Source organism: Cebidichthys violaceus, unplaced genomic scaffold, assembly GCF_023349555.1.
Source record: "Cebidichthys violaceus isolate CVI_PGR_0920_01 unplaced genomic scaffold, fCebVio1.0.p SCAF_9, whole genome shotgun sequence".
In the NCBI taxonomy this organism is placed as follows: Eukaryota; Metazoa; Chordata; class Actinopteri; order Perciformes; family Stichaeidae; genus Cebidichthys; species Cebidichthys violaceus.
Genome location: NW_027176975.1, coordinates 14,844,913 through 14,865,486, shown reverse-complemented (window position 1 = coordinate 14,865,486; position 20,574 = coordinate 14,844,913). Strand labels below are relative to the sequence as shown.

Sequence of the window (20,574 nt, the reverse complement as noted above, 5' to 3'; positions counted from 1 at the left end):
GTGACACATCCTAGAAAACTGTTGTCAAAGAAAATGTGATGAAATTGAATGAAGAGGAGTTTTCTTCATCCTCAGTGTTCACTCTTTCCTATTCGCGGTCACTGGGACGGTCTGCCTCATGCCTCACGCTGATTGGTCTGAAATGGGCGTACTTTGCCAAGCCCACAGCTCAAGTTTGTATAAAGACAGGAAATATCAAAGAGTAGCATGAATGACGTTAACGTGAATCTATCTGAGACTGGTAAATTGAAGCAAACATACCATCTTTGTACCTTTTTTATTTTTGTGAATGATCTTTGAAAACATTGATGTTTTGAATTATTTGGCCCTTGTCTCTTGAGAAACCATTTATCTGCTGGTCTGTTCCACAGTGATGATGAAGACCCAGCAGTCTCTTCATGTGGCCACTCCAGTGAGGCAGAGCCTTGCCCTGACTAAAGTAGCTGGGACCTCTGTTTACCTCAAGTTGGATTCATCCCAGCCTACCGGCTCCTTTAAGATCAGGGGCATCGGACACCTCTGCAAAACTGTGAGTAATTCTCCTCTGCTCTGGTGTGATGTGTGTTGTCCTGTGGTGTGGCTGAGGTGCTTTGCATAGATCCATATGAACCAGTATGGACCCGTTTTCTGCTCCAGTCTGAACGCTGGGGTGATGTATTAGCACCCTTTTTGACTGTAATGTTGTTTTTTCTTGTAGTGGGCTGAGCGAGGATGTGAGCGGTTTGTCTGCTGTTCAGGTAATAACTAAAGAAAAATCAATGAATGAACTGTCTATGACTCTTTTGGTGTGTAATATTTGGCACTTTGGGCCCCAACAGGAGGGAACGCTGGTATGGCAGCAGCTTATTCTGCCCGTCAGCTCGGGGTACCTGCAACCATAGTAGTTCCAAGTGTTACACCACACCCAACAGTGGAGAAGCTGAAGGACGAAGGCGCCACTGTGGTTATCCACGGCAAGGTTAGTTAATGTCATGGATTGTTTGCTACAATATTTACATCAATCACACTCTATTTTAAGCATAAATAGATACATGTATTGTTGGATTCTGGTTAAATTTTGTGCACAGTTATTATAATTTTCTTATTTCTTGTCACCGAATTGTTACATTTAGAACAGACTAAGAATGCTTCATGATTCATCCGATGAAATTAAGTTGTATCTTGACTCTTTCAGGCTCTAAATGAAAGCATTGAATACGGACAGCAGCTCGTGGCAAATAACCCCAGCTGGATATTCATCTCTCCCTTTGATGATCCCCTCATCTGGTGAGACGATCTCTGTATGTCTGTCCTTCAGGGATTGTGACAGCATGTACACAACTAAATGTACTGTGCAGAAATTCTCACATAGTAATCTCTCTGACGTAAGTAGATAAGAGACGAAGACATGATAAGACAGATTCTTCTCTATAAATGAAATAGTTTTAAGATGTGCAACTGACTGATTGTAACGCCTGTCTTATCATGCGGTGTCATTCGTGCGGGGTTGCAGGGGCTGGATGAGGTGTTATGTCAGATGCATGGTATCTTATCACGGTGCTAACTTTAAGGGACTGTCAGATAATGTATAGTTACATCACGTCAATTACTAACCCCACTAAGGGCTACTATTGATGTGATCAGCATTTTAGCGAACCTGTATTCAAGGAAGAATTCTTAAACTGCACATTAGACTACAATCCAATTTAATTTAAAGGAACTGATAAGATAGGGTTGTGTTTGTGTGTGCAGGGAAGGCCACACGTCTCTGGTGAAGGAGCTGGAGCAAGACCTACAGGAGAAGCCAGGAGCGATAGTGCTGTCGGTGGGAGGCGGAGGCCTGCTGAACGGAGTGGTGGAGGGACTGCGTCGTGCTGACTGGGCTGATGTGCCCATTGTAGCCATGGAAACCATTGGAGCACATAGCCTCAATGCAGCAATGAAGGCTGGGGAGCTGGTCACTTTACCTGAAATCACCAGGTAAAATCTACTCATAGATATTGTAATCAAATAAGAAAATTTTCACACGTTTTTCTCGTATAGTTCCTCTTTGTGTATCAACAACTAACCCTTCTTTTTGCGCTCTAGTGTTGCAACCACACTAGGCCTGACGAAGGTGTCCTCACAGACTTTTAAACTGGTGGGCGAGCACAAAGTTTTTTCAGAATTAGTCACAGACCAGGAGGCTGTAAAAGCTGTGGAGCGCTTTGTAGGTGAGTGCAACCTGCACCTGAACTGATGCACAACAGATCTAAAATGGCACCAATCAGCTGTGAGACTGAACTCTCCTGGTATCTCCACTTTCTGCAGATGATGAGAAGGTCCTGGTGGAGCCTGCCTGTGGTGCTGCCCTGGCAGCTGTGTACAGTGACATTATCAAAAGGCTGCAGGATGAGGGCAAGCTGGCACAGCGCCTGGGCCCGGTGGTCATTGTGGTGTGCGGTGGCAACAACATCAGCATGGAGGAGCTAAGGAGGCTGAAAAAACAGCTCGGTGTTATCTAGCGTGGCCGACTACCTTGGATCCTTCTGACCTTTCCTCCATTCCTCCATCAGCTGGTCTCAATCCATAAAGCCCAATATCCATGTGCTCTATAGACCAAATTATTCCAGACTGTGAGACTATTCTGAGCACTGAGACTGACAAATGTGAGAGTGTGAAAGCTGTGTTGCTGCTCTGGTAGAGGTAGTTTTTGACTGGAGAAACCTTTTTCAGAAAAACTAAAATGTACTGACAAATGTAGGTTGCATTTCTATTTGTATTTAGTGTGTTTGTGTGTTGTTCTGCTTTTGTACATTGAAATATATTTTAAAAATGAATAAATTATATTTCTCAATATTGTGTCTTAAGAATAATTTTCTTATTCCTGACTGCAGATATGTAAAAATACACATCAAACCTCTTCTTCACAACATGACCAATGGCAAATGGACTTTTTAAAATGTTCTTTCTATTTTCCTTAAAGAGTTCTACACTGTTTTGATACTGAAGCTAAAAGATGAATGGGAGAGGCCAATATTAGCTTAATGCAGATATATTGTATTGGCGTATGTCGGCCGATAAATAAAGATAAACATTGCTTGTGCAAAAATCCCAAACTAAGTCTGAGGTAATTAAAAACACTGTCACAATTGTATAGTCCTGCTTAGTATGTGTCTAGGTCATTTTAAAACATTTAAAAAAATCTATCTAAACGTCAAAAAACAACAACACTGTTGGCCGATGTGTTCATATCGGTATTAAAAGATCCAGTATCAATCACGCTGTAATTTACACTGTATATCTCTGATGACTAAAATGTCATATCAAGTGTTTAATGAATGGATCATTCTCTAAATAGATTTTGGAAATCATAAATTACTCTTCAAAACATGCATCCAAAGGAAAACCAAAGTACTTCAGTATTTAAAATGTGTATACTGTATGGCTACATGTTGTATATGAGTTGCATTTGCTCTGTAAACCACTGACAGGGATGTTTAAACAGTGCGAGCACAGCGCAGTGCATTGGGGGCCACATCTTAATTACAATCTCAGCCATACCATGAAACTATTCATTGTATGACAATTCATTAATATCTCTGGTCTCAGTAGCTTACTTTCCAATTAAGTTCCCCTCTCCTCAGTGAGTGCTTTGGCAGGCACGATGCATACACAATTACATTCTGAAGCCGCTTTGATCACTTATGAATGAATGAGTAAATCATAAAGTTTAACTTTCTAAAAAGAATCATCCTAGAATGAGGTATTCAGTACACCGCATTGTATTCCAGCCAGGTCAAGTGGCCTCACTGGCTTGCAGACAGAAGCGGTTACTGGGTCAGTCACATGTTGCATGACCAGTGCAGACATCACCACACCTTGTGACTACACTGAACTTCCCAGCATTCAATTGGCTGGATTTTTAGGGATGTGGCACTTTTCCTAGCTACTCATTGGTCTGACGATCATTAAAAAGGGTGGTGGGTTCTTTTGTGTCACAAAGAGGGGAGACAGCTGTTTGTGAGGGACAGTTGATTGGGTTCCTTTGAAACCAACAAGTCAACATGCTGGAGACATTCCTAGAATTCCTCTTGGGTAACCTCATAGACTTGGTATTAAAACTTGACATTATAAATCAAAATATTAGGAAAACTCGACCCAATGTTAAATTATCTGACAGATCACAGTTCTAAGTGACACATCAGTGGCTCTTTACTATGAACTCAGCTGGAGAACTATACACATAATACATATCTCCTATCAACTGAGTTTGCAGCGTAATTATCTGACCAATTTTTACAGAATTTTTGCTGATGAAGCATTGCGTCTCTGGTTGTAAGTGGTTCCCTTTGGATATAGCATATAATGACGCTGAAAGGCAGTGTGAGTCAGTAAGGAGCATGACTGGAGATCCAGCTAGAACTGGCCTGGCCCAGCACTCGCGGCTTTCAAAAGGTGTCTGGTGACATAACCAGAGTTGGTCGCAAGGGGTCCTTACATAAAAGGCATGTCCTATAGGAGACAAAGCATGTTTCACAGTCATCATTCATCATGACCAAGTCATTGTCTATGCACACATGTAAACAGGCATGTCCGCTACACCACGTCAACGCTGTTCAGTCCAGTATGCAAATTACCCATTTTGGGAGCATTTTGCAGTAGAGAACATCCATTCACAACACGTTTACCCCAATCACTTCGGATGTTTGTCTGAGTAATGCCTTAAAGAAAAGTTAGCTAGAATAACATTTAGTGGGTCAATATATAAAATACATAAAGAAATGGAAAATTGAATTTGTACATGAAGACATTTTTTTTATTGTGACACAGAAATCTCAAATGCCATCCGATTCTTTACATCTGTATAATCCATTTTAGATATGTTAAGTTTCTGATGAGCAGAGGTAAGACAGTAAAAGTTAAGTTAATGCAACCATAAATAATTGTAATAAATATCAAGTAAATGTACAGCACACATTTATTCGCAACACCTCTTTGTATGGATATGTCCTTTTAATAACCTTATCTACCGCCCCGGAGGAGGAGGAAGTAGAGGAGAGTGTCCCCGTTAGCAGCGGTATATCACCCTTTAAAAGAACTCAACCAGAACTAAAACTTGCAAGCAATTCAACAATCCAATATGCGCCAAATGTTTTTCAGTTCTATCCAAGTCAAATGGTGATTTTACTCATACAAGAAAACATGTTTCACCATGAGTAGAAGAAATTGAAACCATCTGAGTACAAGACAAAAGGTGATAAGATTACTGGTATTTCCAAAATTCATAAAAAATAACACAACAAACTGGATATCCAACAGACATTGCCTAGTTTGCTCATTTTAGAATATTTTCTTGGAAGAGTAGTGCAAACCAAAAACAAAAATTATAAGGTGAAGTGAATTAGCAATTAATAAAAACTGCCATCAAACATAACGTCAGTCTATTTACATTTTTTTTTTCCCCGGATTTAATTTTTACACAGCTAAATATTTGGTTATGGGTAAAATTAACCAACAAAGAAAAACAGCAAAACCCTGTTCTTCTTTCAATAAAGAAAATTATGAAAAGGAAGAACTCAGGATAATCCGCCGCCCCTCCCCCAGTGTATGTGTGTAGATTGTGTATGTTGGGGAAAGAGGGGGGGGTTGTTGCACATTCAGTAGCAGTAGCACACAAACCATGTAGGAGAGCCGCTCTCGAGAATATCATCTCAGGAACACAGGACTTCACAAACCTGAAACGCAAGCATAGAGCCAGCAGACCTCTCTCCTATCGTTCAATCTACCTGACCTAACATACCGCCAAAGCTACTCGAAAAATCAAAGAGCAATTTCATAAACTAATAGATTAATATGACTTTTTACACGACTTAAATACCCTCTCTTCAGAGACTTGGATAAAATGTATTCAGTTTATATAGGCATAAGTTAGTTTGTCCATTAGCAGTTCATATTTTTATTTTTTTTAAAACAGGCAGTAAACTACATAATATCCTGTACAGCACTTGTTCACATCTTGTGCCTGCTCATAGCTGACAAAAATAGGTAGCGTCTCACATTTCTTTTTTTTCTGGTAGTAGTCGTACCTGCATCTCAAATGTCAGATAATTCTCTGGAAATCACAGGTTTCTCTTCACACACATCCAGCATAACCCTCTGGAGAGAGACTCCTACAGCGAAGGCCCCCACAGAGGGGAGACAGGGAGGCAGCTAGGTTAAGCATTAGGAGGGATACAGTTGTTGCCTTCACAGCAATGCAAAGTTCCACAACTCATAGTTTTGCTGAAACCGTGCTTTCAATACTAAAATGTTATCAGAAAGAGGATTCAGCAGTCTTGAATTAAATTTGCAACTGTAAAGTGCTGATCTGAAGTCATCCTATTTAGTTGTTAAATTCACAGAACTTGACTGAAACATGTTAAACCCTCTGTTAAAGGTGGGGGAAGGGAAAGGCAAACAGAAAAAAGCGCATCACAGTTGTTTCACTTCAATGCCATCCTCAAACTCAGTGCAACCAGAACAGACACGTGTTAACGGTGTCAGATTATCTTCCCTGAATTCTTCACAAAAATGCGTCAAACATATCATAAAATGTAGTATTTGTGTAAACTGCAAAAAAAAAAAAAAAGAAAAAAAAAAGAAAAAAAAAGCTGGGATAAAACATGCAAAGCAATAATAGCCACCCAAAATAAAATGAAATAAAATGTGTGATTTTGTTGAAGCAGCAGAGCGTAAAGAGCTGTATACGCTTGGGAACATGGGGTTGTCAAGTCTTCCTAACCGCTGAGAGGGTCCTCGCGGTAGTGGATGGCATATCGCAGTTTCTCCAGCATCACATCCAAAGATGTGTACTGGGGCAGTTTCACCATGAACATGCAGGTCTCCACGCGGATGTAGCGCGAATCTGGCTGACCTGGAGAGAAGAGAAACAGGAGGGTGCATCAAAACAAAACCACCTACTACTTCTATTGCATAATGAGTCCTGTTATGTATGTTTACTACTGGAGTTTTACATGAAACTGAAGAAGGGCCAATGAGTTGCTGGGTAGCAAGTGTTCGTGATTATAAGCTTGTCTAGGTGATAAAAGTGAGTGTTAACGTATCTTATCTGTAGTAAACCTGAGTAGGCAGTTTGTGTTTAGCCTGCCATTCTAAATACTGACAAAGGAAACTAGGACAGATCCCAATTCTGTGAAAAATGACAAGTTCACGCATCAGAAACAGTGTACCCTCCTACATGGGACAGCTTTACATGTCCATTATACAAATCTATTCATTTAAAAACAAGATATGACAAACAACATGTTCAAAGTCTGTCTGAGGTTACAGGACGAGGTGCTTTGATAATCACTATCAGTAGTTTCTGCACTAAGAAGAACATCACGCAGAGATAGCAGCCGTTATGTCCAATCACGGCCCTGTTAAAACCTTGTTAGCCATTACCTGCAGCTCCATCAGGAGGGGCGATCTTCATGGGGTAAGGGGGAACATGGGCGGTGTCGGGCCCCCCATCCTTGCAGGGGCAGGTGAATGGTATTCGCTCCTGGTTGCAGGCAAACTTAATGAACTTGCAGAGCTCTTCTTGAGTGAACATCTCCAAGGCGATCCAGAAGAACTCGATGTGCTGGTCGGTCTCCATCAGACCCACCTGATACATGGTGTGAGCCTACAGAGGGAGACAGCGGGGCATACTCTGATTACATTCTATCAATACTAACCTGTCAGAAAATAAGGCGTTTCTCATGTAAAACCATATTCATTAGTGATTGGCCCACAACAGGTTTGCATTATATGTTTACACAGATTTCAACAGGCACTTTCACACAAACATACCTTTAGGAACTCCAGGTTGATGTAAGGCAAGCCGCAGGTGCGTAGCTCCATCTCCAGGGGGCTGAGCATGGTGAGCAGCTGCAGGGGAATGATTGAACCGAGCCCTGCACGCACCGCCGTCATACACTCTTTGTTCTGCAGCTCCCTCAGACGAAGACTCCGCACCGCCCGTGCGTACATATCTTTATTCTCCCAGCTTAACACACACAAGCAAGCACACAATGTGTAAAAGATGAAGGCTATTGATAACTGCAGTTTTGATAAGAGTTGATTGAGTTAAGTTTTCAGGTAAAGTTTCCTGTACCTGACAGTGAGGCTGCGACCACCCTGACAAAGCTCTACCTCATCACCCAACATAGTGACATAGGTGAAGGTGCAGCAGGGCCGGCTGGGAGAGTCGGGGCTTTCTCCCGAATGGTGTAGGGAGGAGATCTCAGCACACAGGGCCTCCAACTCCGTCTCATCACTTGTCTGCAGGGTCAGAAAGCAAACGTCACGCTAAGGTCAATAGAATAATGGTTTTAGCAGGAAACAACATGATGTATACACCACTGGTCCATTACATTTTCAAACTTTTTGACGTAGTTGTAGGTCAGCACATCAGCTTCCTGAAGGTCCTGCTCTAGGTCGAGGGACTCGCCCACCAGGCCCTTCCAAAAGGAGCCCAGGAGGTCCAAAGGAAGTGGCACATCAGCACGGACAGCAATGCCAAGAAGCTGACCAAAGAAGTGCAACAACTGTTCTTCTGCATAGCTGATAGGGCAGGGCGTCAGGATGTACTTCCCCTGAGAACACCAACAAACAACAAAGATAAATACGACATCATTTTTGATTAACGTTCTTGTGTTAGATATGATATATAAAAAGGATATACTGAAAACATGTCAGATCCTGAAAAAAACGTACCTTGTTACGGTTGGCTGCAGCACTGGGGCAGAGGAGCAGCAGAGAAAGAGCAGAACTCTGTAACTCCTTACACACCTGCCACAGGAAATGTCTGAAGGAGCCACCTGGAGAGACACATTCATCAAAGCTACAGTAAGGTCTGAAAAAAAGATAAGACTGAAGGGCAGTACAAAACAAAGATGTAAAGGAGAAATTCTAACTTGTGCCATGAACTTCCTCTCCAGTGAAGCGGATGTTAAAGGCATAGGTCGGGTCTCCTCCGCTGGCCAGTTTCACACAAAGCTGGGACGACGGCACGCAAGAAAGCTGCCGTGCTGCCTGGCATAAATATGTGTTCTCTGATGATCTGATCTCACCTGTAGAACAGATGAAAGAATGTTTGCAAAGATCCAATACAAGTGATATGAAATGGGAAAAAACAAAGAAGAAAAAGGAATGCATACCTCCCACAATCTCTAGAGGGTCCAGTGTAATCTCTGGGGCAGCATGGTCAGCTGTCCGCTGTACTGTAGCATTCAGTACTCTGTTCATTACAGTCACCTTAGTGTCGTAGAAGATCAGACCTGTAAACAGTAGAGACAGCAGGTAGTGAGGGAAGTTATACAGATGTTAACAAGGCAGGTTTGCTGTATAGGTCAAAACACTTGGCCAATTATGTCCCCTTGATCTGCAAGATCCTGCTCACCTTTGGCCTCACATAACAGTGCTGCAATGCTGTTTTGATAGGTCAGTGTCTGTCTCAGCTCCACTAGCGGCAGGAAGAAACTCTCCAGGGTGTTGTTGAGGGACTGCAGAAGAGCAAAGCGCAAGCGCATGCTCTCCACGGGTACATCTGAACACACACACACACACACACACACACACACACACACACACACACACACACACACACACACACACACACACACACAAGGTAAATGTACTAGACAACACAACAACAAAGCCAGTGTGACATACAGAATGTAGCAAGAATGCATATGCAACACTATAGTTGACAGGATTGATTAACAGGATTTGGGCCGTTTTGTTCGACACAGACAGTAACAAACAAGAGGTTTACTCACTGAGCAGGCTGGCCACACGAGGATCAGCAGTATCACCGGGGTCCAGGTAGACTTCATGGGGGTGGAGTCTGGCTGGTGTGATGGCCAGGTGACGGCAGAGCCTGTTGATGTACTGGACCAAAGCCACGTCCATTTCCAAGCCCCACTTTCTGCAGGCCTTCTGGGCGTGACGCGTGTCTATACAGGTGCACCTGGTAAAGGCGTGTGTATATCCCATAATGTCTAGTCACTTAGCAATCTATCAAAGATCAACATATTCAGTGTTCTATGCTAGCTTTCTTTTCTATTTTCAAGTACAGAAAATAGGCAAATGCTGCATTACATCAAGATAACTACAATGACAATTACATTTTGAATTGCATTCATTTCATTCTGTGCTTGGACATTTTAAAATGAATTAGAAGTGATCTGTTTCTCTAAAGAGGGCACATTTTGTCACAACACAACTTGTTGGCTTCCCAGACAGCTTGTTTAAGTTACAGCATTCTGAGGGCTGGTTATTGGATATGACATTCTCCAGACTCACCTTTCAAAATGGAGGTCATATCCACAAGCCAAAATTGCCCTCCAGACGCTACGGATGTCCTGCTTGGCACGGTCAACAGCAAATTTATGGAAGCCTTCCAGTGTCAGGTACTTCTCCTCTGGAACTTAAGAAGACAAAGCGGTATGTGAGGCAGCTTGGTTTCAAAACAGGACTCACATTTACTCGTGTATGGTAGTAGAGCATCACAGCAGGGATACCAAGATACCTGTAATTTCTAGTTACACTCAAAATTATTCAACCTCCATTGCAAATTAGGTTTATTGGGAAAATTCACAATCTTTCAGCTGTTTTCAATAAACAACTCAAACAAGAACAATTTCAATAGCTCAACACAACTAATACTACAAGTGGTTTCTCCAAAATTCAACAGAAAATGCCACTTTTAATGACTTCTGCAGTGTCAAAATTATTCAACCCTTTCATGACAAGCATCTTTAGTACTTAGTAGAGCACCCTTTTTGCTGTTATGACCTGATGCAAATGTGATGCAACCAATCAAGGGCCTCATTAGTTGCATCAGGTGTGCTTGAGATAGAACACATCAAATACCTGGACTGGCAGTGATGTTTGATTGCATATTAGAAATGCCACGTCCAGGTAGTGTAGCCAGTGTTCCTTTTAACTTTGAACTTGTAAACTATGCTTCCAACAGTATCTTTAGGAACATTCAATGCCTTTGATATCTTTTTGTATCCTTTTCCTTGTTTGTGCAAGCAATGGTCTCTTTTTGGACAATTCTCTTGATGCATTTCTAATATGCAATCAAACGTCACTGCCAGTCCAGGTATTTGATGTGTTCCATCTCAAGCACACCTGGTGCAACTAATGAGGCCCTTGACTAGTTACATCAGGTCATAACAGCAAAAGGGTGCTCTACTAAGTACTAAAGATGCTTGTCATGAAGGGGTTGAATAATTTTGAGACCACAGTAGTCATTGAAAGTGTTGAGCAATTTAAATTGTCGTTGTTGATTGAAAACAGTTAGAAACATTTTGTAAAGACTACTTTAACCCCACTATCTACAACTGAAACATACGTATTCAGTGATGTGTGTTGTCAAAGTGTGTCTCATTAATGCCAAACCTTCAACTTTCTTAGCAGGAGATTTTTCCACTTCCTTCTCATCAGGTCTGGATTTCTCTGGAGATTTGGGCTTCAGGACGGTCTTCTTTTCACTCAGAGCCGTCCTGGCAGAGTTAACAAATTGAATCTTTAGTTATTATCATTATCGTGTCAAGGAGTAAATGTACCTAAACATGTGCTTGAAAACGTATCACTAACCTGACACTGTGGAGCACAGACTTTTCCTTGGTGGGAGGTTTGGTGATAGGCCTCTTGGTGCTCACTACCTTGCCTTGATGCTGTTCTTTTCCTGCTTTGCTGTATTTGTTCTTATTTGGCTTGGGAGTGCCATACTTTCTAAGAATCTGATACAAACAAATCATATTGACACACAAGAAGATACATAAAGTACAGTTGTAATAATTTACTTGTGGTGCTTGACCTCATAGGGAGGCAGGGGAGAGTTTCAAAATGTTACACTTGAAAATAGACTGCAAAAAAAAAGGATCACAGCGATTGAATTTTTGCTACCAATGCATTCTGTTTTACCTGAGTAAGCTGGTCCTCAAGTACTTTCTTTGGATGCCTGACGTTGGTGAAGAACGTATGCAGTAAGTTGCCAGGGGTCTGAGCATTGATCTGCTCCTTGCTGAGGTAAATGTCAGACACTTTCACTGGCTTGGCCGGTGTGAGGCTGAGCATCTGCTCTGAGTGCACGCAGCTCTTAAACACATCTGTGAGGACATCTCGTGCTCCGGGTACAAGCTTGTCACCTTGAAACATGGAGATTTGATTGATAAATATTTGGTAGATACTGGCAGAACTAATGTCACTGTGCAAAAACAGACAATATGGTAATCCAACACCAACCTCTGACTGACTTGTCCAGGAAGTAGTCTTCAAGGGCAGAGCTTCCCTGTGTGTCAAACAGGCTTTGGTTAACACTGGAGGCTGTGAGGATCTCCTCATTGGTCAACTCCATTAGTTCCTCTTCACCTTCAAGACTGGACAGACCAATCAGGTCACTGCTGTTGAAAAGACTGGCCCGGATTTTTTCCACTTTTGCCCGAGAACGAACCTGTGATTAACGAAAGAAGAAAGACGAGCGTATTTCAACAACACAAAATCAAAACAGCGTAGATCTATAATGGGGCTCTTAATCAACTCACCTCAATGACAGCATAACCCTTGATGGGCCTAGCCATGACTGCATTGCTCTCAAGTGAGGTGACGGTATGCATAGAGCCCCCATCTGACACGGATGGTGTTTCTGCGCTGTCGAGTGGCTCCCCCAAGCTGCCCAAACTCCCCAGGCTTCCTGTACTGCACAACGAAGTATCTAGACTCTCCTGACTAGAGACGGTCTGAGGGTCTTGGGGGCCCTGCTGGGGGTATGAAACAGCCGAAGCTGCAGCAGCAGTAAGAGATGGAACGGGTAACAGCTCCTGATCGACAGAAAGTTCACTGGCGGTGCGGGACACTCCCTGAGAGGAGCTGCATATCGAAGTCTGGCTGGTAGAAGCTGAAGCGCTGACGCTCATCGCTGGAGTCACACTGCTCGAGCTGTCGGGACTCTCAGGACCTCCGTTGTTGGGGAAGGGTCGCTCAGGTTCAGGCCCCGCTTTTCCATCCTGAGGGCTAGAAACCCCAGCTCCGGCTTTGGGCTTCTTGGGCTCCTCTTCCTGCAGAGGAATGAAGACTTCATCTTTGAAGAGCCCTCCATGTGCGTTGCAAGCCCTGCGGATAGCATTCCGAACCACGGCCTCTTCCAGGTGCGTGGGGATACCTGAGAGCACCAGCAGGCGACTGTGGGCGGTGGGGCCCACCAGGGCTTGGCAGGCATCCGTCACTGCATCACTGGTGACACTTAACCCCTGCGGGTCTTTATTAGCAAGATGTCGAAGGATCATCAGGAGAGTGAGGCAGCGGTGGAACCACAGCATGTCCTCAGGTTTACTACCCGCCATGTTCAGCAGGGCACTGTCACTCTCCGACAGCCGTGCACCTCCACTTCCCCGTTTCCCAGAGACTGCTGCTGCCACAGCCGCCGCTCTCTCACGCTTCATCTTCACCTTCTTACGTTTGGATAGCAGACTGGGGCTCTGTGGCGTCTGGCCTGGGGACGATGACGAGGATGAAGAAGAGTCACTAAGGTTAGGGGCGCTGGTGGAAGACAGGGGTCCCACTGAAGATCCACCAACATTGAGGGGAAGGGTCACCTCTGCCACAGCCAGACACACCTCCATCAGAGCGTGGAAGTAGGTGGAAAACCGGCTCTGCTCCGCCCCGAGAGCCAATGCAACACCTCCAGACGAAGACCCCCCTGCTCCGGCCCCTCCAGCGGTCCACCCCTGAGTCTCCCGGTCGTAGAGCTTTCGGAGTTCTGTCTGCAGGGCCATGAGCACTGCAAGGCAGGGGTTGAGCAGCAGAGCGATGGAGCTGGAGAGACCAGCGGGGCTCTTGCGCTGCTCCAAGTGGTGGATCTTCCGCAAAAGCTCCGCCAGCAAGTGAAAGATGAGTTCTTTTATGGAGGGAGCCAGATCAGTGGTCCAAAGCAAACCACCTAAAATGATAAGAACAATGACAATGAAAACACTAAAAGTTGTTGAAATCTACATTTAGGTTTGGAATTATTTATCTTGCAAGCTTTTAAAGTTGCTCTATATTTGATGGAACTAGTAGGGAATTGTCAAATAGAGTTTTAAAATGTAAGGCTCGTTAAAGTGTTGTCACAGCTGGTGGTCAACCTACCGAGTAGTTCTACCACTTGCAGCAGCACAGATGAGGGCACCGTCTCCAGCTCGTCCTCCGATCGCTCATTGCCCTCAGCCAGCTTCCAAGTCAACAGCTGTTCAGCAAATGCCATGGCCAGAGGAAACTCCAGTGGCAAGGAGTGCAGCACCAATACAGCACCCGGAGGTGGTGACACCCCTAAAATCAAGACAATGGGCTATTTAATTCAATTTAATCCTGTAATAGATTTATTATACTTTCAAGTTGAAGCAACCTGTATGAATTCCCCTTTTGGTTTCAGACACTCACCCAGCTTGATGTGCACCTTGTCAGTGGGTATGATAACAGAGGGGTATTGGTTTGTGGTGGGAGGGGGAGTAAGGCCCGTGTTGGTAGGTGAGGCATCTAGTGGATAGCACACCGCCTCCATCAGATTTAGCTGGCCATTTCTACGCACTTTGTGACCCAAGCCATACACCATGACTCGAGCCCATGGGGCCTTGTAAAGGCTGGAGCTAATGTAGTGGAAAAGACAGGAGATAATTTAAAACATTGAACAGGAAATAGATGGTGAGATGGTGAGTTAATCATGATTTGCTGAAGTTGAACTCACTCTTTGCGGCAGCCTAGCTGGCTCTCCTTGCACGACACGATCACAAACGCAGCGCCTGGAAAGCTGACATCCATGCTCACCTTTGACTCCGTCACAGGAAACTCCTCGGATGTAAACTGCTCTGGTGCATTCTGTCAAAATGAACAGAATTATATGAAAAGATTAGCATCTTTACAAACCGGGTAGGGTATCCAGAGACAGGTATATTAAATCAGGCATTGATTGGCAGGGCTAACCTGTAGGAAGCAGCAGATTTGCTTCGTGAGCTCCAGCAGGCTTTCCTCTCCTTGATGCAAGGCACGGGTGATGGCCACTGTCAGCCACTCCCGGATGGGCTGAACATTGCCCTGGTAGAACAGCTCTGAGGGAGAGCAGCTTTGGCCCTGGAGGTTGTGAAGCATCGACTGGGCCAGTAGGATAGAACTAGAACTAATAGTGCCATCTGCAGGAAAAACAACATCAGAGCAATCAGCACAGAATCATTATTATTACAGTGATTCACAAGAAAGATAGATACTCACCAGGGAGGGGTGGAGCCAGCAGCTGATTGGACAGCAGCTGCAGGTGCTCTAAGGTGATGTCACGTATAGCGGGTATGTGAAAGAGACGAGTGAAGGTGTGGGGATTCTTTGGGGCAAAGATGTTGAGCAAAGCCATACGGCAGTATAACCGAGCCAGCGCGCTCTCACAGCGAAGCAGTTCCCTGCAGCAAATCGGTAAAACAAGATTTTGTCTTGAGCACCGATGCAGGATGCAATTATATTATGCTTATCCCCATTAGGTTCATACATTACCTATGAATCTGAATGTTGCTACTGTCCAGTGAGACTAAGCCATTAGCCGCAGTCCGTCGAGATCCAGCAGGCGGGCGCTCCAGCATCTCAATAGGATACCAATACCGCACTAGCACCCCCTCACTGCGCAGGTAGGTCTCCACCTGTACTAGCTCATTCACCTAGACACGTTGAAGTTAACAAAAGGCATATATATATATATTTTAGGGTTTTCATGTTAAGCAAATGTATTTTGTGTATGCACATGTCCACTCTCAGTGTCTGCAGGCATAGATTTGCTACAATTCTAGCAGTCACAGGAGACATGGGGAACATGGGAACCGTGTGTAGTTCAATGGAAGGTTGGCATCTCCAGGCTATTGAAGTGCTTAATTGATATGGTTGATACCAGGCAAGCCAAACAAATGCTTAAATGGGATATTTAACAACATGGGCACTGGATAACAGACATGTATAAGATGTGTTGTAAATATGGCTTTAAAGAAGATTTATCTATGTCGCAGAAGAGAAGGTGTTTAATAGGTGCAAATATATCTGGGCAAACAAGTTTTGGAGTAAACTAAAGTTGTGTACTTATTGTGAAATAAATATTAATATTCAACTAAACATTTTCTTTTTAATTTATTAAAGAAAAAATAAATCTATTTATGCCCAAATAAGAGCTGTTTTTTATGTTCATTGTACTTTTTATGTTTATGTACTGGAAACTTCATCTTTTGTTTATTGACATAAAGGATATGACTCAGATGATGGACATGAATGAGTCACGACAACACAAAATGGTTGTATGAAAAAAAGACATTTGAATTGGCACCTTATTTAAGGAACTCAAGGTGCTAGAGAAGAGAATCTTTACCAGGTATTTTTTTTTTTTTTTCGGCTGACCAGCCTGCTAGGCCCTTGTGGGAATGAAAATTGGTGTATTGTTCGATGTAAATGTGTCTTTCAATGCTATGAGGAATGGGCCACAAAATGGCATGACACATGAATACAGTTAAAATGATTCATTCATTCATACACAAACAAACAAACCAGTTAGTTTATCAATACATTTCCAATAATGTCACATCAAGTATTTGTACTTACAGAGTCCACATCAAGCACTACTCCATGCAAACCAAAGGTCTTTAGCATGCCCCGAATGGCAAACTTGGGCAGGGCTGTCCCTCCTGTCGTGCTGTTGGTATTGTTACTGTCCGGAGAGCGGATGACCACAGTCAAGCCTGTGTTGAGTAAGCACATTACTTAAACAAGCAGTTTTAATCCAGTGCTTACTTACGATGTACGCTGAAGTTAACTAATTTGAACATAAAGTGCATAGGTATAGCAGTATAGGTGAATGGTACCTTTGCGAACTTTGTCAATAGTGAACTTGTTGGCCTCATCCTTGATATCCTCAATGGTAGGGAGGTAGAGGTCACGAGGAATGCCGCCATTCTCTTCATACAGGAACTCCACCGTCTGTCTTGCAATGTCAACCATGCCTGTTGTCAGTAAAATAGACCACAAAGAGAAACAGTGTCAAAGTTATCCTTGTTTAACTTATAATAACCACATTTATTTCAAAGCTTACATTAACATGAACAGAACATATGCACAGGCCCAGTATATGTATGGCTTAGCCAATCTTCCATAGAATACAATTTGATATCAAGCTTATACTTCAAGCTTTTTAAATAGGCTAACAACTTTAGTCAATTAATTTCATGCCAAATTTAACTTTAGCACTATAGTTACATTACTTTGTTCCGAAGGACGATACTTTCTGAATTATATTTAAGACAGTGCCCATCTCATATATTCATGAGCTTACATTATTAGCTATAAAGTAGAAAGCTTTTTAACATTAGAAGAGTGATTCTTAAAGTGGAGCAAACATGCAGAGGAGGTGCATAATCAGTACAATTGGATACTGACAACAATGTAATATTTAATATATATATTTCTGTGTTTCATTCATGATGAAATTCAAACATTAAAATGTCTTATGATACCTGCTTTTTAAAGTTTTAACTAATCTCTACTGACCAGTCAAATCCTTGAACAAATGATGTTGGCAGAATGGGTTAGAGTGTTGAGTGTTGTGGCAATTTGCCATGCATTACACTGGACTTTTAGGTTATGATTTAAATGACTTTCTTCATTCTGTACCTAGCTGCAGAGCTCCTTTGATTTGGTCCAGGCCAGATTTTCTCTCAGCCTCATTACGAAAGCGCCTACGAATTGTAGGGAACACTTTGGTCTCCCAGGCCTTTACCAGCAAGGCATAGTGGTCCTCCTAGAATCAAACACAAATATAAAATAAACAATGAGTGGAAACTTCAAATTTATTTGTGTCCACTTAGTGTGGATAAGAGGAGACCACACTCACTCTTGGGACATCATCATCATCCTCGTCATCACTCTCATCATCTGCTATAGGAGGAGGATGAGGGTCAGGACCAGAGGTGACCAGGTTCTCAAAGCTCAGCTCAACTTTGTAATGACACGACAGGTCGCTGTTGTACTCTGTACCAACAGGAGAGGACAAAAGGAAAATGCAGGTTTAACAAACAATACAGAGAGATTGTATCACTGTGGTCCCCACCTGTATCTGGGGGATATTTATGCCAACTCAAAGAGGTAAAGGACAAGCATAAACTTTTGGAGGAGAAGGCTGAAATGAAGGTGATGACCATACGTTGCTGGGAAACTGCCACGGCTGCAATCCGACAAGGGGGTCCATGAGAACCAGAGTCAGAGGTAACACTTGCACCGGCGTCATTATCACTGTCTGAGGCCATAGCAAAGGGAAGTGCCTCAAAATTTGCACTTATTTCCTCTGCAAGGTCGACACACAAGTCAGCCGCATTCCTGTGTGCTTGGCCTTCTGCGTATGCAAACGGCCGGCTTCCAAAGTTGGCACGGATCTTTGAGTTCTACAAAATAATAAAAAGACGAATAGAAGATCAACTGCATTAACCCTGAGGGAAAATTATGTCACTGAAGCAGCAAAGAAAATGATAAAGTATAATATGTATTAAATATTATGAGAATATCAACAGAAACCCACCTTTTTCTGAATGTGCACCAGGGGCCACATTCCACCAGCTACATCCTCAAGGATGGGGCAGAGCCGCTGGCCACAGTAGGTAAAGTAGACCCTGCCTTTAGGGGCCTGACCAGGGGGAGGAGGAGTGCCCTCAGAACGCTCCCAGCCTATTCCTGCCACATCACCTGTGTTCATACAAACGTATGGTTACATTCTCAATAATAACTTAATGTCAACAAGTAATGCCATAATTAGATACAGCATGAGTTTAGGAAGCAACATATGCTTGCAAAATAGCCTTTTTTTTTTCTTCTCTTTTTTTTTAAAGGGCAGCCTGATAAGATGCAATGCTTTAAGGAGTTTAGTTAAAATCCATAAGATACATTGCTGTATGGATTTCTCAAAAGAGATGGTAGACTGTATATGAAGAAAAAATATATTTAGTCTCCCGTCTCACCAGGAAGTAGAGCCACATCCAGCCTGACACTCTTCCACTGCAGCAGACTGGAGCCGTTATAATGCACTGCCCTACCATTACTGACACACACACACACACACACACACACACACACACACACACACACACACACACACACACACACACACACACACACACACACACACACACACACACACACACACAGGAGACAGACGCACAGAAAAAGAAAACCACAAAAGAGAAGAACAGCAATCAGCACTCATGTCAGTGACAAAGCAGTGGGAAGAGTATCTCAGTGAATATGTAGGCAAACGTACTTGTGAAACAGACATGTGCCGACAGGGTTGGTCCACGCTCCGTCCCTCTTCTCTGCCTCGGTGGCAAAACCAAAGGACACAATTGGGCCACTGTCCTCCTCAGAGTCTCCATAGGAGACAATTTCTATCTCCCAGTAAAAGGACGGGGCCTGCAGGGGCAAAGAGAAGAAAATGGAAGACTTTGGACAGGCTGCAGTATCAGTGCATGATTTTTATCCTACTACTAGAATAAACTTAGATGGCATATATTAATGCATGTGCCCACCTGAATTGGCACAGGACAGGTGGCGTAGATGAAGGTGCCTCTGGGCAGGCCTCCTCCAGCACTTGGATCAGCCAAGAAGGTGACGGAGGTCAGACGGGATGAGAACATGCAGGCACGGACTGGAGGGAACACTCTGGATGGACACCAAGTGATCTCCTTGGGCTGATGAGACATATAAGAAGAATGTGGAGAGAAGTGGGGGCGACAAATCGACATTTCTGTGACCATCAGACACTGCGTGCACGAGTTAGACGGTATTTTCTGTGTGGACCAGCGGCGTAGCCAGGTCATTTTGCCAGGTTTTAAACCTCAAATGTTTTGAGTGTAGCTCCAAATACAATCATAACTGTAAGCCTGTAGAGACCGTCAAAAAACCGAATGTGAGTGAATGCGCTTCAGTGTTTGTAACATGACAGACTGTCAAAGTAAACGCAGGTCTCAAAACTGACTGTTTGTGCAGGTAGCTCTGACAATCACTCCTTCGCCCTAAATATTAATCTGGTAAACACTCCCACCTGGCGTCTGTCTGTTTGCAGTGGTGGAGGAGGAGGGCGAGCACAGTCCCGGTACAGCATTCTGACTCTTTCACATTGAGCCTCGACCATGCCGAGACGCTCCCCTGCACAAGATGACAGAACTCAGTGAAAGATGTATTACAGACCAAATACACTGTATTGTAAATGAAAGTTTTTGGCTGCTCAAATGATTTGTCATGCCAGTATGCATGCTCACCGGGGCTACATTCCTGGGCCACCAGGTTGAGAACTTCAACAGCAGCAGGACACTGCTGGATGAACTCCTCACAGAAGGAGCTATCCTCCAGGAGCTGCGCCATCACCAGACATGCCCTGAAAACCATTAAGAACATGGTGATTTTTGTCCAATCTATGGTTTTGCAGTGAAACTGCCATTTCATTTTTTTTTTTTTTTATTTAATCACACAATCAGAGTTTCAAAGGGATTCAAGTTCCCACATGTTCAATACAGCACATTAAAACAACACAACTCA

At 43.4% G+C, this 20,574-nt stretch overlaps 2 protein-coding genes across 2 annotated transcripts in view; one reads left to right on the top strand and one right to left on the bottom strand.

Annotated features, from left to right (window-relative positions):
• Positions 1–212: 212 nt before the first annotated feature.
• Positions 213–2,712, top strand: LOC137867294 (L-serine dehydratase/L-threonine deaminase-like). Its single transcript, XM_068703813.1, has 8 exons — positions 213–241; positions 372–529; positions 698–737; positions 819–958; positions 1,175–1,266; positions 1,732–1,959; positions 2,068–2,192; positions 2,290–2,712. Exons 2-8 carry the CDS (start codon positions 374–376, stop codon positions 2,481–2,483), a joined length of 975 nt encoding a protein of 324 aa, XP_068559914.1. The 5' UTR covers positions 213–241; positions 372–373; the 3' UTR covers positions 2,484–2,712.
• A 2,038-nt stretch (positions 2,713–4,750) lies between these two features.
• Positions 4,751–20,574, bottom strand: part of LOC137866742 (probable E3 ubiquitin-protein ligase HECTD4) — a 35,703-nt gene continuing 19,879 nt past the window's right edge. Inside the window, exons 44-76 of the mRNA XM_068702821.1 lie at positions 20,298–20,413; positions 20,081–20,184; positions 19,566–19,727; positions 19,301–19,449; positions 19,002–19,081; positions 18,566–18,729; positions 18,194–18,431; positions 17,885–18,021; positions 17,665–17,791; positions 16,860–16,997; positions 16,600–16,736; positions 15,514–15,674; positions 15,241–15,422; positions 14,956–15,161; positions 14,720–14,850; positions 14,416–14,621; positions 14,125–14,304; positions 12,543–13,936; positions 12,244–12,451; positions 11,923–12,146; positions 11,593–11,738; positions 11,395–11,498; positions 10,291–10,414; positions 9,765–9,955; positions 9,386–9,532; positions 9,144–9,263; positions 8,901–9,056; positions 8,701–8,804; positions 8,358–8,579; positions 8,099–8,265; positions 7,795–7,990; positions 7,405–7,627; positions 4,751–6,874 (exon numbers count right to left, since the gene is read on the bottom strand). Of these exons, the coding sequence (XP_068558922.1) occupies positions 6,738–6,874; positions 7,405–7,627; positions 7,795–7,990; positions 8,099–8,265; positions 8,358–8,579; positions 8,701–8,804; positions 8,901–9,056; positions 9,144–9,263; positions 9,386–9,532; positions 9,765–9,955; positions 10,291–10,414; positions 11,395–11,498; positions 11,593–11,738; positions 11,923–12,146; positions 12,244–12,451; positions 12,543–13,936; positions 14,125–14,304; positions 14,416–14,621; positions 14,720–14,850; positions 14,956–15,161; positions 15,241–15,422; positions 15,514–15,674; positions 16,600–16,736; positions 16,860–16,997; positions 17,665–17,791; positions 17,885–18,021; positions 18,194–18,431; positions 18,566–18,729; positions 19,002–19,081; positions 19,301–19,449; positions 19,566–19,727; positions 20,081–20,184; positions 20,298–20,413 (6,481 nt within the window). The 3' untranslated portion in view covers positions 4,751–6,737. The remainder of the gene's footprint in view (positions 6,875–7,404; positions 7,628–7,794; positions 7,991–8,098; positions 8,266–8,357; positions 8,580–8,700; positions 8,805–8,900; positions 9,057–9,143; positions 9,264–9,385; positions 9,533–9,764; positions 9,956–10,290; positions 10,415–11,394; positions 11,499–11,592; positions 11,739–11,922; positions 12,147–12,243; positions 12,452–12,542; positions 13,937–14,124; positions 14,305–14,415; positions 14,622–14,719; positions 14,851–14,955; positions 15,162–15,240; positions 15,423–15,513; positions 15,675–16,599; positions 16,737–16,859; positions 16,998–17,664; positions 17,792–17,884; positions 18,022–18,193; positions 18,432–18,565; positions 18,730–19,001; positions 19,082–19,300; positions 19,450–19,565; positions 19,728–20,080; positions 20,185–20,297; positions 20,414–20,574) is intronic.